Source organism: Vanacampus margaritifer, chromosome 18, assembly GCF_051991255.1.
Source record: "Vanacampus margaritifer isolate UIUO_Vmar chromosome 18, RoL_Vmar_1.0, whole genome shotgun sequence".
Taxonomy (NCBI): Eukaryota; Metazoa; Chordata; class Actinopteri; order Syngnathiformes; family Syngnathidae; genus Vanacampus; species Vanacampus margaritifer.
Window position 1 is genome coordinate 6,347,548 of NC_135449.1, and position 18,184 is coordinate 6,365,731.

At 43.4% G+C, this 18,184-nt stretch overlaps 1 protein-coding gene across 10 annotated transcripts in view; it reads left to right on the forward strand.

Moving 5' to 3' along the window:
• The first annotated feature begins 547 nt into the window (after nt 1–547).
• The window catches only part of LOC144038559 (uncharacterized), a 40,471-nt gene continuing 22,834 nt past the window's right edge, over nt 548–18,184 (forward strand). For all 10 annotated transcript variants that reach the window (XR_013289242.1, XR_013289246.1, XR_013289243.1 and 7 more), the window contains exons 1-3: nt 548–1,247; nt 4,812–4,889; nt 7,637–7,702. Coding sequence is in view for 5 of the 10 variants with exons in the window: in XM_077551128.1 (XP_077407254.1) it covers nt 1,128–1,247; nt 4,812–4,889; nt 7,637–7,702 (264 nt within the window). In the remaining 5 variants the exon portion in view is untranslated. The remainder of the gene's footprint in view (nt 1,248–4,811; nt 4,890–7,636; nt 7,703–18,184) is intronic.

Below are 18,184 nucleotides of genomic sequence, written 5' to 3' on the forward strand. Positions count from 1 at the left end.
AAATTTGGAGGAAAAGCGGTCAAGAAAATGGATGGATGGATGGAAATAAAAATTAACTTTAAAACGTTTGCACAAGTGCACGCAACCTCTCAATTGGAATGTGGCACCTCGATTAAGGTACGGGTTCCATCAGAAGTAAAACCGCTCCAAAGCATGATGTTGCCACCCCCATGCTTCACCGCTGGTATGGTGTTGAAAAAGTTTTGAAAAGTATTTTTGTATGTGCATTTCAGAGTCTGTACTTTTGTTGTTGTTTTAACTGATGTTTGATCACAAATTGTACTTTGACCAGTCTTCATTGTTTTTAAACACATGTTCCTTTCTGTATCTGTATGAGTACTTTTGGCACCAATCCAGAACCAAATGTCCCACGGACCGGTATTGGTTCACGGCCCGGTGGTTGGGGACCTAACTTTAAAGCCCACCTAGCTTTGAGGAAGGTGGGACTTTAGAGGCCTCTGATTGGTCAATTTACAGAGCGCCTTGACTGGCAGGCGTCTGATTGGCTCATCTTCAAGTCAGTCACCAACTCACTGAGTTAGCCCCTCCCTTCTTTGCACCGACTCGATGACCGGCCAAAAGGCAGCGTTTTTGACGAAAACATCCAACTCGGCGGCACTAATGGAGCCAACAACCGCGTCCATAGCGTCTTTTTAAACGTGGAACATGTCCGGCCTGGAAGTCAAACGCGTATGAACGCACTACCACTCGTTAGCTAGGAGCCCGGAGGAGAAGGAGGCGTTTCGGACTTCCTTCGGTAACTTGGCGTCGTTCCCCCCGCGATGGAGGCTGCTGACGGGACCCGCCAGGACCACCGCAGTGTCGGCCACCGCACGTCGACGCCTCGCTGAGTGACGCAATTAAGGGGCAAACATTGCACACACCTGTCTCCGCTAGTCGACAACATCCTCAACTTCTTGGTCGGCATCAGAACAGGAGAGGGAGAGAGATAGAGAGAAGTTAACGGGTGAACGTTAGCCCCCCCCTCGGAGCACGATGACCAGCATCGACGTGACCTAAAGAGCACGTTCGTGTCACCCCTAACCTGGAGTTGTTCTCGACAATAATATTTTTCTTCTCCTCCCAGTTTCATTTAAAAGAGCACATACCGTCCTCGCTCGACCACCATGTCAGTCAAAGAGAACCCCTGTCGGAAATTTCAAGCCAACATTTTTAATAAGAGCAAATGTCAGAATTGTTTTAAGCCTCGAGAATCTCACCTGCTCAACGACGAAGACCTCAACCAGGTGAGTACTTAATCGATACCTTATTACTGCTGTTTTTTTTTCTTATCGGCAAAAAAATAAATAATTTAATTAAATTGCAAGCATACAGAGATAAGTAGAAGTGCAAAAAAAAGACAGGTGAAAGTAGCACCGATTCAACTCTTTTACATAAGTAAAAGAGAAACAATACAGACTCTAAAATTTACCTATACAAAAGTAAAGTGTAGACATTTTTACTGTCAATCTAAGGTGGACAGTGTAGCCAAAAACTGTACTCAAGCAAGAGTACTGTTGTCCTCCAAAAATTACTTAAAATTTTGCAATTAAAAAAAACAACTCAATACTGAGTAACTGGTGAGTTTTTGTGAAAACTGGAGGTAAATCTACAAATACCGAACTGTGAATCCGCTGCGTTTAAATTTTACAGGTGGATTCGCTCACATTTATTCAGCAATGCTCACATCTGTTTCCTTACTCCAAAACAATGTGAGTTCTGCCAATTGAAATCCTTTCTCTCTAGTGCATACATTGTGGATTGCTTCTTCCCAAAGAGGTTCAGAGTTTGACCTAACAATCTCTAGGTAATTCATTTCATAATACAGGGAACTAGGTATAATTCTAACCACTTTATGCCTGTTTTTGTTACCCCCCCCCCCCCTGTATACACTGCAGTGAATAGATAATTTTCCGTCCCAATAAGTGATATTGGCTCATTTCCAGCGACACACCTGGTGATCCCTCGCGGCACACTTAACGTGCCACGACAGTGTTTGGGAATCCCTGCCGTATTGTGTGGTGTGTAACATTAGCATGAACTCAACACTGGAAAGAATGGCCGCGCGCTAGGTGTGTTTCTGCGTCGTGTGTCAAACGAGCCTAAAAGTGCAAAGGTTTGTTTGTACTCAATTAGTCTTCAACCCAGGGGCGCTTATTGACTTTAATTTCATGCTGAAGTAGGCCTCTGCCAAAGCTTTCCACCTACAGCTTTTGCTGATTAATTGGGTCAAAACCCATCGCCAGCTATTCTATTTGTCACACTGTCCAAACTCTTATGTCGATTCCCCCAAGGATATGCTCTTTGCAAATTGCATTACTGTATGTTCCATTTGTTGATTAATCACAAATGGTGATATTCCAGCAGTACTTCCCAGCTGGTCAGAGAGTTGATGGCTCTGGAAAAGTAACAGCGCACTTTCCTTCAAATATGATGGAAAATAGCTTGTCTTTCCCTGTGGAACACCGGCTGTCAACCTCCAACCTAGCCAGTCATGTCTTAGTTGTAAAGTTTTCCGACAGCGCAGCGCTTGAAGGCACGCCGGTGTCATTCGGTTCATGTCATCGGTCCAGCTGAATTTGTCTGAGGTCGTCGTGGCGCAATCCGTTCTGGGAAGCTGGATAAGAATTTAGAAATAATATTTCCCATACGAAACAATTGGAACTGACGTTAACTCTGTACCCGTCAGGAAATCTTTATCTTACTGTCATACAAGTTTAACAAGAGATTGCTTTATGACTAAAACAAAATAAAACTACATGTATCTCTGGCTACTAGTACATCACAAAGTCTCTTCACAAACGGTGCACATTTTATCGCTAGGCTAATTCTACATCGCGCTAACATCCATTTTCAGGTCAGTGATCATCACAGGATTCATTTTTCAAATCATTAGTAAATTCTTTTGTTGTTGTTAATCCTGTTTATGCTCACAGAGTTGATTCAACCTCGGGATGCACCGACGCTACTCGATCGTAAAAATGCTCCGATACTACGACACTGATAGCGATCGTGTGAAGACATTTTCCTACAGTTAGTCACAATTTTAACTCATAACTTGTAGTGTTTATTTTGCAGATAACACACTCAGAGGTATTCCTACTTCCGGCAGACTACAATATTCTTTACCTCCATATTTATTTTGTGTTCATGCTGAGTCACCACAGAACGGAATTGCTTTGCGTTACAGGCCACATTTTGGTGTTACGTGTGGCAAGACTTAACATGCAGCTGGATATTCATAATGTCAGTAATGGCAAGTCATTCCTGAAAAAAACTGTTATGTAAGCGAAATCTGTCATTTTGAAGAAAAGCTGGAACACGATTTGATTCAAATAAAACATTGTCATCACATTTGCAAGATGCAATTGTATTATCAAGTATCGGTACTGTTTGGTACTCGCATCCTGTTTGGGAAAAAAAGTTGTCCATCCCTGATTGGAGTGCCACGTTATTGTGGCTTTTGAGTCCTGATGAGAAATTAGGGTTGACCTTTTTTTCTTACCCTGAGGAACGCCTGCTGTGAACCCACAAGGCGAGCCAGTCATGTCTGAGTTGCAAAGTGAAGGATGAGTGAAGGCCCATGAGCTTCATTCTTTTAATTCTTCTCACGATCGGTTGCGTCGTGATTGGACGAAGGCGGAGGTCAAGAGCTGTTGCAACACCACGAAACCATCGAAGGGGAAAACTTGACCTGGAATTATCAGAGTGTATTTTTCAAACGGGGCTGCTGTCAGGTCATGTGAGGAAAGACAAGATCTTTTTTTTTTTTTTTTTTTTTCTTTCTCCCTTTCCTCCTGAACTCTGCACAGTCTCCTTGGGTTTCAGGCATATTTTTACAGGCTTGGACGCAGCCGGTATCAGTGTGATTCCTTCTTGCAGGCAGGCCGGCCCATTATCAGATAGCTTTGGCTGCAAACCGCTGACGGTCGTGTTGGCGGACTTAAGATTTGAAAGTTGCCGTTATTTCCTTTTGTTTACAGAGTCGTACCTTTTGCAATCAAAACAAAAGCGGATTTTAATGCGGCTTATGCGTGGCTTTGCATGGGATGAAGTTGTGACTGTAATCAAAACCCCTAACGGAGGAGCCCGGGCGGCTATAAAATGTCAGAGCTTTTCAACTTGATTTCTCGCCCGCTCTTTCATGGATTCTTGAGCACATCGTTGCCTTTGTAGAGGATTTACGTCCCTACCATTTGAGCGTCTTGCGGAATCCCTCGCTACATTTCTCCCGATCGCTCCTTGCCATTCACACATAAAGCCAGCTGCGGTTAGGCAGGGCTTGTTTGACTCGAAATAACTGCTGACTACTCAAAGTGGCGTGAGTTCAAGTATGTGGCAGAACTATTTAAGAAAGCGTGCCAGGCCGACTCGCGTTTCTTAGGTTGAAATTGCAAAATTGTAGCCGCAAACACTCGCAGCGTCTGCACTCGCGCTCTACAAGTTTCTTATCCACCTAGCTGTTTTTGTTGCCCCCCACCCCACCGCCACCCCCCTCTCCGTCCGCTAGTACACTCTCTTTAGAGGATCAGAGAGAAAAGCGTGTTGGCCTTTCCCCCCCTAAGAGCAGCATGGTGCACTGGAATGAATCCAGCAGGGAAAAGTAGCCTGCAGTCAGCTCAAGTGAATTTGACTACCCTGGCAGCAATCGGAACTGTACTTTATTTGTTTAGCTGAATGATGTGGTTACTGCGACTGGCTTGTTTTTACTAATCTCATCTGCCGCCATTTTAATAAGCGCTTAATTGTACTTAATTGTTCAGGTTTCTGTTTCATGGTTGCACTTCATAATCACATTTTCTCATTAACAGGCAAAACCGATTTATGGAGGATGGCTGCTCCTTGCACCAGAGGGAACCAATTTTGACAATCCTTTACACAGATCTCGGGTAAGTGTCTTCAGTTTTGGGGAACATTGTCAAAATAACCAAATTTTTAAATTTTATTTTTTTACCCTGATTGCCTGTTTGCATTTCTCCACAATCACTTTTGAGGAAACCCAAATGACGACAATTGCATCATCAAGAGCAAGCTATTTTCAACACTTAATATTGGTGAAAAAAAATGGGACTGACCATTAGTATCCCTTTCAAAAAAATTAAAAACAAAATATGGAATTGACTACATTTTTAGGTCTTGGCCCAACCCTAGCGATGTTTGAAGAAAATTGCTTAAACGGTGAAAAGACAAAGGACTAACATTACACAGTACTAAATGTTGGTGAATTTTAACCTATTTTTCACAATTTCATTGTACTTTATTTTGTATTGTATTGTATGTATTGTTTTTTTTTTGCAATGGCCCAATGATCCACATGCCCACAGCCTTTGAGAACAGAGACAAAGGCTTGATTTTTCAGGAATCTTTCAGAATTGCTTATTAAAAAAAAATCTAGAAATATTTGGTAGGGCTGTTAACAACACTATTCTCTGTGACATTTATTTTGACTTTACTGGGACTTTAAACTCATTCACTCCCAGCCATTTTCATAGAAGCAATCCCCTTCACTCCAGGCTGTTGTACTGGATTTTGACTGATTTTGCAAGGCCCACAGAATATTCTGTTCTATTGCTATAAAAACATGGAACCCACCAAAAGAAAGATTAAAGTCTCTTCTTTCATCAGGAAAAAAATATTATATATTTCTATCTGTTTACGCTTTGCAGCAATTGGCATTAGAATATAGCTAAATTTCATCATTATTCACAAATCTACTGTATTTAGAATTGTGAGTAATTGAGTTTTTTTTTTCAACATGGCCCTGGTTCATCTCTATTGAAACATCCATAAAAACATATAAATACGTCTTTGGGACACTTAAAACTTTTGCATTTATATGTTTTTTGGGAGTAAATGAGTTAATAATTGTTGTTTTCATTTTGATATCTATTCATCCACTCTTTGGGAAAAACCGGACTTCAACTTCCTTTGGGAGTCTTTTTAACCCCCCCAAACGGTGGTTCACAAACAATAATGAGCCTGATATTGACTTGATTCCTTGAACCCTGCTCCCTTGGCATGGTGTAACATGAGCCGCCCTCCGTTGCGCCGCCTTCTTTATCAACCCCCAGATAAAAACTGTCGCGGTGCATCCCAAAAGTGGAGCTGGGAGAATGTGGGGGAGGTGATGGAAAAGTTCCAGTTCTCACAGCCGCTCTGATGGCTTCCATATGTTTTGTTGTTGTTGTTGTTTTGTGGTGTGTGTTAAATGTATTTGTATGTTAACGTTAACTACAATGGGCAGGCAGACCTATCGGGACCTCCCAATGTACCTTTAGAAAGCGCTGCTCAATATTTCATGGATTATGGTGGAATCCGAGCCAAGCAAAAGTAATGTAACACTGTCGGAGACAAAGTGGTGGGTAAAGAAAGATAAGCGCAGGGGGCGAGAGAATTTCTCATTGCGACAATGAGGAAATGGACAAATGAAAACTGTCACCATTTGCAGAGGACATGAAGACCACTCGAGATTACTGTTGACCAACCTTGATTGAATCAACGCAAATGTTTTATATTGAATTAGAAATTATGTCACGACACACCATCAGACAAAATGTCAACGTCACAAAATGTGGATGCACAGGTGAATTATTCTGAAGTCATGTTTATGCATAAAATCTGAATAAAAAAGTGACGGCGGAGGGGCGGGGGGGGGGGGGGGCAAAATCAATAATAATGCAAGGGAATTAAATGATGCTCCACTTGCTTGAAACGTGATTTGGTCCATGCTAAAAAGAGTTTTCCAAGAATTCTTGCCCACACATGGTAAATGTTTACCAAAGGTTGGCTAGTATATTTACTCTTTGCATGTGTGTGTGCACTAGAGTGCATTGATCCATTTTTTTTTTCTCTCTCTCTAAACTTGGAATGTTACTGCAGGGCGGCACGGTAGGAGAGTGGTTAGAACATCTGCCTCACAGTTCTGAGGTTGGGGATTTGAGTCCAGCCTCTTGCGTTCCTGTTTCCTATTGTTCCCTTGGTTGATTGAAGACCCTAAATGACCCCAGGCGGTAAATTTGAGTGTTAATAGTTGATTGACTTTGTACCCCAAAGTCCGTTGCTTAAGCTCACCTGTGATCCCAGTGAGGTTGAAGGGACTTCTGAAATGCACGGCTCGATTTGAAATGGGAGTGATGACTCCCAGAATTCCTGACATGCAAAAAAAAATGTTCAGCAAAAGTTTTTTTGTTTTTTTCTTCCCTGTTCCGAGGCTCTGATTCCTCCACTGTGTCCGAAAGCGACCTTGACTTTTATGTCGGGGAAAGAACACCAAGTCGTCCAAATGCGGCTAGAAGGGCGGGGAGCGACAAATACACTTGTACGGCCAAAAAACATTCACACTTTGAACATTTGTGTGCCAGTTGCACACAGTTGGTTCCAAAACGCTCTGAATATTTGATAGTCTGCCTGCAAGGGACGAGTATGCGTCTTTTTTTTTTCTTTTTTTTTTGGGCAGTGTTTCTCCTGAACGGTCACCCTGACCTTCAATGGTGATTTTCTGCAAATATCATTCTGACTTTGTTTATGCGGTTACATTTAAAAGCAAATATGATTTCAAATGGTACTCATCCTGTTGTCACTCATCTGACAATTCTAATAATGCACAACTTTTGTCTTTTTTTTTTTTAACATGCAGAAATGGCAAAGGAGGTTTTTCATCCTTTACGAGCACGGCTTACTTCGCTACGCTCTGGATGAAATGGTGAGTAAAAAGCAGCCTTTTCTCTACTCGACTATTTATAGAACGGGTCTGGGATGAAATTCATTGTCTATCACTTTTTGCATTTTGCTTGCATGCACTGTACAGTTGATTCGCAAAACCTTCCCTGAAATCATCATTTAAATTTGGACTCATGATCAAACATATCGGTTTATCCTTGGGCGATTCTTCCTTTCTTTATACCCGCTGGTAATGAAAGCCGACACTATCAGACAATTGAAGGGAAGTAACTTTGTCCCTTGAGACTTCTCAAAGGGGTCCGTTTGAAACTGAAGCACCAAGTTTGACTTGCAGGCAAGGTTTGGGGTGGTAATAATTTGAAATGTGTGCAATTTTCATTCAACAATTTTGAACAATTAGTTTCGACTTCCCCCGCCATTTTCTAACTAGCGTCCAAACTTGCGTTGCGGTGTCAGGAGGAATGAAGTTCTACACCACACACGGTGTTGTTGCAGAGAGTCATGCGCCGAGAGTCATGTTTGGTTTGCGGCCTGTTCAAATATTGCGCAAGATCCTCATGATTCCTTTGGGTTCCGAAAGGGAAAACTGGAATAACCGCCCCGGTGCCAGGAAGGAAGATCGATGTCGTTTTCACAGCGCCAGAAGTTCAGTATCGAATAGCTGCGGTTTTTCGAAGTCACCTGTTCATGTTTGGTTCCAGTTGCGCTGTGTCACGTGATTGAGCCGTGACTGACCCAGAAGCGGCGCTTTTCAAAGCACGGGGACGCACACTGTATGATGGTGAAGCATCAGCACATCCTTTATTTGACCCTTTCTTTCTACATGTGGCATGTTCTGGCAGAAGAGACGCGGAGTGTTTACATAATACGGATGGAACGGATTTGAGTTTAAACCTTGAGGGGAAATTGCATTTTCCCCACAGATTGACTCGTACGCTCGTAGTGGTTTTTGTATTCATTGCGCGTCCCTAACGCAGGGGAGACATTTCTTCAGCAAGGTGCTACATCCTTTGGTCTCTTGAGGTCTCCCTGATTTGTTGGAATTTAGATGTTTCTGGGGTTGGTGAAGGACTCTGGTGGGTGGTGTCTGGTCGGTGCTGGATTTCACTTTCCTTTCTTTTCTTTAGTCCTTCCTCGGGTCTCCTGACGGCCTCACGACTCTGGCTGGAAGTGTTCGGTTTAGGTGAACGGAATGGGATTTTTTAATAGGTTTTAGGTGAACTAATGAATACACGCAGGCACACACGCACATACAAAAAAATGTTTTTGTTTTTTTAACTCTTTGACTGCCAGACGTTTTCAGAAAAGGGGTGCCATGGGTGCCAGCCGATTTAAGCATTTTTGACTGATCTTTCAAAGTCCACAGAAAATTATGTGTTTGGACTATGGAAACACACATACTACCAAATGAAAGATTGTACTCTCATCTTTCATCAGAAAAAAAAGTTTGTTTCTACCTTATTCCGTTTTTCAGTAATCAACAATAGAAAATGGTTAGTTTCACCTCTGTTTTGAAAAAAACGTCTTTTAACGTCTTTGGCACTCCTCCATAGGATTTTACTAAACGTTATTTAACGTTTTTGGCAGTGAATGAGTTAAATGAAAAAAAGAGCAATGATGATGACGTCAAATCGGTAAAATTACCGAATCAACAATACTGAGCTCTCCAGAAAAAAAAAGAAAAAAAAAAAAGCAAGGTGCTACATCATAAGAAGCATTGTGAGAAATACTGCCCAATGTCTTCTCAACACCGGAGGCCACTGAATGGAGCGTCTTGTGTTGACAGGATGGCAACACCGGAAAGACGATTGATGATGTGAAGAGAATTTAGAGAAAGCTCACCTTTGTCCTCTGTTCATTGTTCGCTGGATGTCAATCATCCGCTTTTAATCTCCTTACTGAATGTAGGACGTAAAGGGAAAGGAGGTTAGCGAGGGTCTGGAGTTGGAAATATCAAGTGACGCTAAATGTAGAGCCTCACAGTAATCGTTTGTGTTTCATTTGGTAGTAAATTATCATTAAGTAATAGTAAATATTTCACCCAAGTTGGTTTGTTTAAGGTTTCTCATTCGGTCAACATCAGAATAAAGCCTAACATATTTTTTAAAAAGTCTTTGTGTGCGACATCAGGTCCAATTTAATGACCGCTATCTTTTGCCAGTATCATGTTGCTCCCGACCACATCACACGTCCCGTCCGAGGGAATGTTAGGCTTGCAGATGAGGTGGTGCCCCTCTCTTTTCCTCTCGTCCCACTTTTTATGGCTTTCTATCTTGACTTTTAACCAAAGCCAGATGGGCTGCGGTCCCAACCTTCAGGATGTGGCCCGGCTGAAGGGGGGGAAGAGAAGTATTTTAGCAAAGGCCTTGGCTATCACAATTCTCTGAGCCACTGACTTGGAGTTGCCCACCTGTGGTGTGAACACCCACCGTGATGCATAATGATGATCAATAGAAGAATGTGTGACAGAGAAAATGCATTCTGTTACATCATAGAGGCGAGGAGAGTTTTAGTCGACTCCGTATTTTGGCATTGAAAATGTCAAGCGTGTAATATAATTTGTTGTTTCAGTACGCATATGGCAGTAAAATACATTCACTTACAGTGAATAACTGAGGACAATTCAAGTCTCCGGCAACAGACTATAAAAGCTGGTTACCCGGGGCAACCGGCACAGTTATTTCAGGGGGACTCGTTTGCCAAGGGAAACATGTTTTGTCATTTATTCTAGCAACAAATGCCCAAGGCATGCACTGTAAAACAATGGACAGTGGACATGCAACGCTGTTTCTTTATAGGTCCTGACTGAAGGTACCGTGAAAGCATCATTAGAGCTTGTTTTAAGTTCTTTGCCGACTGACAGGAAACGGCAGCCATGTACATTTGTGTCCTGCAGATGTAATGGGGAAATTTCACCTTGTATTACTCAGAGATGTGATTTTTCCGCTAATTCGCGGAATTCCGCTTTTTTTATCTTCCCCCCCCCCCCCCCAAAAAAAAAATTCCGATTTATTTTTTATTTATTTATTTATTTTTTAGTAGTTCATTGTGTATGCACATGACTCCGACAGATAACATCTTCTGCTATAACAAAGACATTTGTGGTATGCTCTAATATGAGTTACTTTACTCTTCAACATTATTTATGTGTTAACTTAGTAATCACATTAGTTAGATATGATGATATTCTCAGTGATAGTTTTTAAAAGCAAAGGCAGTCCAATGTTTTTGAATGTGACTGATTTTGAGTTGACTAAAACTGCCATTTTATATGGGATAGTTCAATATACATTGAAAATTTATGCTGTTGTTTTGTCTATTTCTTTGTCATGTGAGTGCATTGAAAGTACTTAAAAACACGGAAAACCCATGAGCTCCGGGGGGCTTCGCCCCCCTTGTCCCCCCACCAGGGCACTGCCCTGGACCTAGCTGGGTGCCAGCGGCCCCCAGACCCCCGGCTAAATTTTCAGATAATTTCACTTTGGTCAAATCACATCCCTGATTACTGTTTTCAGTGCATTTTTAACTTTTAATAGTGATTGAACACACTAAGGACTAATTAAATTAGTCAAGAGCAACTCTATAGTTCGTCTCATCAAGAGCAATTGACCAGACCTGTAAAATGCTGCGTATCTCCATGTTGAATTGTCTGACCTGTTTACAAAAATAATAAGATGAGTAAGTGACTTTGTCTTGTTGTCTTTAAGCATTTGTTCAGGTATTTTCTATCAGAACAAGTAATCCCCCCCCCCCCCCCCCAATGCACCGTACAAAATTGACACATGCAACTGGTTCCGGGTCTGTCAGTCTGTCATCTCGAGACGTATCAGAATATAAAATCAGCAAATCCGAACATAATAGGATAAAGATGTTTTATTGCTGAACAACGAGATTGGCAGCAAATTAATCAAGTTTAATGCTAACGACGTGTCTTCACAGTCAGATCTTGAACACTTATTGGCGAGTACGCCGTAGCATGTTAACCACTGCTTTCCGACACTAATCAGTAACATACCGCAGCAAGAAATACTGTTACGTTCTTCTGTGCAATATTACTCTGTGGTTTTTTACTCACTTATTACCGCATCTTAAGTCAACACGTTAAATGATTAAACCGTTTAAACCCGTCAAGATGCATGAAAAATCCATGCACAAAATGGGCCAGGTGGTGCTCAGGACTTGTCAGGTGGGCGTCAAGAACCCTCCAGTGCTGCTTCGATCACACTAGGACGAGTGTTAAAGATCAACACCCACACTCTAATAGCTGCTTTAGGTAGCTCACGTAACGCTTAGCTGCCACTGACTGTGCTTTCGTGCAGTTGCCGCATACACGAGCATCACTTCCTATCATACGAATTTGGCCTAAAGTTTAATTCATTCATGATGTCTTTGATTAATCGACTTAAGATGGATAGTTATAGCTCAATCCAGCCATTTGTATCCATCTCAGGGAGCGGCCATTTTGCCACTTGCTGTCGACTTAAGATGACATCACAGTTGCCCAGGGCTCAGGCAACGAGCAATCACAGGTGACCTATTTTCTCTCGAGCTGAGCTGTGGTTGGTCGTTACCTGAGACCCGATCAACTGTGATGTCATTTTCACTCGACGGCAAAGTGGCAAAATGGCCACCTTCTGATATTGATAAAAACTGCTGGATTTTGCTGCTTAACTCATATTCCACTACGCAATATTAACCAAAATACCGTATTTAGACTCGTGGGGCTACATAGAACATATTGTCTTTTTTTTTTTAGGGTTGACTTCAACGCCTAATCCAAAAATTGTCTGCAAATAAAGAGGCTCATTGTTGCAAAAGCATCCTACTAAACATGTATTCAAACGGACTTAAATCAAAACTGACTGCTTGGTGTGTCTACCACATCCCTCTTTATTCTCCACAAGAACATGATGTTCTCATGACGCTTTTAGCCCTTGAAGTCCTTCTCATTTCATGTCAGCTCAATTAATTTCCTGTGTTTACTGGAATTCAAAAATGTGGACCTCTGCCCTATTGCACTGTCCAAGACCGGAGTTTTGAGAAACTTCCTATTCCCATTTTGTGCATTCTTTGTTAATTTGAGACACACCATTCCGCTTTCTCCTCCGCCAACCTTGCAGACACCAGTAACTAGTGTTTACGTTGTGAAATGTAAGCCCTGTGGTATGCCTAAACGTTGCAGAGACCCTCTTCCCCGTGTACCCCGAGGAGCTTGAAATTGCGTGCTCTTTTGATGGGCTTTCGTCTTACGTTGGACGGACGGACTGACGACAGCATTTTGGGAGATGAATGAGTTGGTAGGACGTCAGGAGTTGCCTCCCAGGCACCACCCATGCCCCTCAAATTAGGAACACTTAAAGGGGGGGGGGGGGGTCTTCAGTCTGTCTCTCACAGCAAACAGCGGAGACGGAAGTCAACTAGTGAATTGTGTTGATTGGATTGCAATGTTATCGTGGGATTAAATGAAAATCACTGATTTGTACGTTGATCTTGATAAGACCATATATGCAAACATTGTCCAATCACGGATCCTGTGAAGAATCTGCTGGCTTTGCGAAGGGGATGGTGTGTGTGTCCTCTTCTTTAACCCTTGCCCTTCCTTCCTTGTGAATCCAGTAGTAACCAATCTGTTGGAATGTAAACAACCGTGGCTTACAGTGGGGTCACTGTTTGCAACGCTCAAGGCCACAAAACCATGGGAATAGTCGGCCATACGGCTTGTAATCATCAGGCTCTTGCACAACTGCCATTCAACCTAATGACAGACCTACTTTACAAATGGTCCCGACTCGTCAGTCACCAGCGCGATGTGGCGAAGCTGTACTTGGCGAAGTGTATGGGCGGAGCAGTTCATGTTATTGCTGTGGATCCCTTCCAACCTTTTGTTTTATTTACTTAATTGATTCTTTGGGGCTTCAATAGTAGAGCTTTCCAGTTTCCGCTTCTCTACATTTTTTTTTTCCTTTCCCGAGCCATTCATCATGCAGCGAAGGGCAAGCCCCACAAGGCTTTGGCTAAAGCCAAGGGACCAAGACTCTAGCTGACATGGCCGTCACCTTTTGCTTATCCTATTACTCCCTCCGGTTCACTTTCCCATCGTTGTCTGCTCAACCGCTCTCTCCCCCTACCAGTCTCTCTTGCACGTGCGTCTTTCATTCCATTTTGCTCCGGCCAATAAATCATCGGCGCCGGAGAAAAGCGTCCAGCTTCTCCCTCTCTCTCTTTCTCCGGAGGCTCCCTCTTGCCTGCTTTGCTCAGTTTGGTTTGAAAAGTGGACCAGGGCAGTGACAAAAGGTTTTATTGAAAGTGTCAGGGTGAAGGGTGAGCCAGCCCTGAGAGAGGAACTTGTAAAACAGTGGTGTAAATGGGTAGGTGTGTGTATATGTGAAGGGGGGGGGGGGGGGGGGGGTGCTGTAGGGGACAAGAGGAGGTATGAAAAAATGTGCCATTATGATCTCCCATGTCCAATTGTTGTCATTTGGATTTTGGCTAAGATCCACATAACCACTACTGTTATTTTTGGGGGGGTTTCCATTATACAGGTGACACAAGTCATACAATTATAATAACCAAATTCAGGGAGATTATTACATTACAGATGTCATCTTTAGCCATAAATAGGACAAAAACAGCCTCTCAGGCTCTTCAGATGGAACCAAAGCCAGAATAAATGCCATTATGTGTTGTTTTTGTCGCATGATCATTCAGACTTTTGAACTTTTCTGTTGCACTCTACTAGAAAGAAAAGACATCAGATGTTAATGTTTTCATCCAACCACAAACTTGAAACATGGAGCGCTGTTACACTGCTAGCGATTATACATTTCTATGCTTTCGTCATTAGCAACCATAACTGTGCTGTGGCTTGCGATGAAAACAAGATCCAGCACCGGACTGTCCTGTTACTCAACTTTGATTGCTTATGTCATTTCCCTAAGATGTCTCTGTTGGATGAAGTCCAGTTGTAACCCAGCCCTGATACTGCTGTCATATAACGGGGCTGCGGGCGCAGCAGCTGCGGCAAAATGTCTTTTCAAGTTGCGACAGGTGTATTGAATGACCTTCAACCCTTCACCTCAGCCAGTCCAGCCATCTGTTCATCCCAGGACCCCCGCAGCTATGATATTATCAGAAGAAGAAAAAAAAGAGATTCAGATGTGGTTTTAATCCCGACATTTAAAATGAAGCAGGCAAGAGTACAAAATATGAGAGATTCTCAAATGATGAGCCTCACCATATAATTGGCCTACTTATAATTGTGTGACAGAGCGATGTGGTGGGTGGTAGTGTTAGTTGCTATGGAGGGTGATTCTCATGGTGGTTTTGGAGTTGTCTTCGAGGCAATGGTTTGAATATTTACTGCTCCACGAGTGAGTCACGGCACTTTGAGTGAATACTGGACTTGGTTATATTACAAAAGAGAACTGGTCCAGATTTGTTACATCTGCGTAGACTTTACAGATGGGACATAAATGGCATTGGATTTTACAACGCCCCTCAAGATTCAGTCAAAGTCTCAGTCCTTCTTAGGCTAAAGGAGACTGAAGCTTAGTTTCAACCCTTATCGGGACAGAAGCCACCTGTTGGTATCGAGCTGGAGGAAGGCGTGTCAACGTCTGCATACTGAAAGCAAAAGAGAAACGATGATCGACTGTAAGTTTGTTGTGTTGTTAGTTACCACTGTAACCTACACTACAAGCTTTCCCCAAATCAAATCATTTGCGGTTGTTGCCTCATGAATGCCCGATTACATCATGCCCCGCATTTGACCACGCTTGATTTCTGGATTCGCACGTAATATGCTTGTAAGAAAAGGTGACCTGATAAGCAAGGCTGCATAAAAGAAAGACATTATTGTTGTATTAATAAGATCTGGATAACACGAGATATGTTATCAGTCCGGGAAAGCACACGCCCACTTGACACTGCGAGCGTGAACAACAGGCCACATGACACAAGTTCAGTGTAGCACCTGTTTAGGTCCGTTTCCCAGCCAACCTAAAACTATTTCTCACGGTCGCCTTCTCACAATAGATGACAAATCTATCATTCATAGTCATTACATAAACCCCCATGACCAAATTGTGCACTTTTCATTTGGGTCCGTGTTCGGCCCAGCTATGCATCTGTTTAACTGGGGTTCGTCTTCTATTTATACAACATCCAAATTGGAAATAGTGATGCAGGATTTTCGCTTCATCCGCCAACACTCGCCTCCTCTTCCTCCTCCTCTGCATCCCCATCTCTGACGACGCTGGCCCGCTAACAGGCCGCGCGAAAAGCGCCCACGCTCCTCTGGCTATTTGCCATGTGAGGACCAACACTCTGGCTGCCCACGTTCTCCGAAATACCTGCTCGGGAACATGTTGACGTGCGTTTGCAGCTGTCCATTTAAATGTCACGGAGGCTGCTACAGCAGAAAGTGGAGCCTTGAGATATGAGTGACCTGACTTGGAGGTTTTTCGCTGTATGGCGGCAGATGACTCATCTCGTCCTAACGCTGCTGTCAAATGAAATAAATGATCACATAACTTTGTTCACCACCAGCTCATTAACAGAAGGTCTTTTTTATCCAAGTTGCTGTTTGGATGCGTTACTGTTTGGCCGAGCAACTTTTAGAGGTGACTCCATCCGTCTGGCACCTGAGGCCATTTCCCCCCGCGGCGGCTCGCGGGTTCACTCGTCTCCAAAAACGTGTTTACCTCTATTGTCCCGGGGGTTGCTAAGGAAAGTTTTATTGCACATTTTCTGTTATCGGTAATGAGCAGGATGCCGGAGCCACGAAGAGACCCGAGCGCTTGCCATATTGGTGAGTCAGGAATGATGCAGTGCCAGCTCATCATCGTTCTCTCGCACTTGAATGTCTTGAAGAACAAAAAGAGAAGTGACTTGTGGGTGCAGAGTTGCTGACCTCTGAGACAGTTTTTGGGTTCCTGTTCGGTTACATGTCTTGAAAAGGTCATGCAGGGTGAAGGCGTAGTTGTCAAGTTCAGCCCTGGCAGACGATTGCCACGTAAAACCAGACAGAAGTTTACAATCATCTTACAGGTGTTAGTAAGTAAATAACTCGGGCAGAGTGCAATATTTTTGGCAGAAGCGTGCGTCTGATTTAGAAAGAATGCGGTGAAAAAGATGTGATGCCTGTGACTCAATCACAGGTCCCCATTCCATTTTCTTCTAACGTGCTGTTACTTTTAATTGAATGAGATGATCCGCATGTGTTTTTCAGTGGGCTCTGTCAAACTAAAGCGCTGAATCACAAGATGAAAACTAAACAAAATGTTAAGCCAGCTGCCAATGCGAGTTGATAGTTTAGTTCTCCTGCTGTCACAGGGGAATAAATAGCCTTCATATTTATTCATTCACACTTGCTTCGTGACTCAACACCAGTCAGCATTTTACTCTATTGTTTGACTTTTTGTGAATTTTTCTGGTGCTAATTTCCATGCACTGATCCCAAAATCTGTCGTCTCTCCATTATTTCCTTCTGCGAGGGTGAAGGGGAGAGGAGTGCTTCGGTGGCTTGACAACCCCACATTGTGTGAACTAGTGCGGCTCCACAAAGGGCCCATTGTGGTCGCACATGGAGAGAGAGAGAGAGAGAGAGAGAGAGGGGGGACAGGGTCTGGGATAGGTGACAGAGGTGTGGGTTCAAGGGGGCCTGGTCTGGGGGCTACTGTAGGCCCTGGCTGGACCGAAATAGTGTGTGGAGGTCAGCTGACCCCAGGGCCAGAGTTGTGTCCGCACGTGTGAGGGGAGTCTCGTGCTGGTTTCCTCGCCAAAGCCCCTCTTAAAAAATATTAACTGTAGTGCCACACAGTCATCTTATTAATGCAGCAGAGGGATTGAGCTGTAATCGGGTTTTGATTTCTTTGTGATTGTGATGTGAATTAAAATCTTGGTGCTTAAGATGCTTATTGAAGTGTTCCCAGAATCACACTTTTTTTTTTTTTTTTTTTAAATCCCATTTTGACTCCAAGTCAAGGACAAGGCTTGCATGAGCCGCGTACTCTCGATTTGTTTACACAGACAGATGGGCCAAGCAGTCAACAAGTCCGTCCACTAAAGCATTCATTTCCCGACCATTCCCATTTAACCGCCAGATCCTTAATCCGCCTCGCCACTTTTCCTTCTCTCAGTGGCCAAATCTCCCTCCTGCCGCCAAGTCTGAGAGTGACAGGGCTCTCAGGTCAAGCTGACGCCAAGTCTCCCCCTTTGCGATCTGAAGCAGGCCCACCAGGCCCTCGCCCAGCTGTCCCAGGGTCTGTTTGTCAGTCTACCTGTCAAGCACAGCTGTCGTGCCGACCTCTCACCCTGTCGAGGGTCCTCGGTGGATTTTTAATCCACGGGCACAAGCGGTCGCCCCCCCATTGATTTAGAAAGTGGCTACCACTGTGGCACTCCTTGAGTGGGCACACCAGACTGCTGAGATTGTCTTGAGACTAATCCCCCGCTATTCGTTGACTGTCAGGACTGAGCCTTGTTATGAATAGTGAAAGAACAC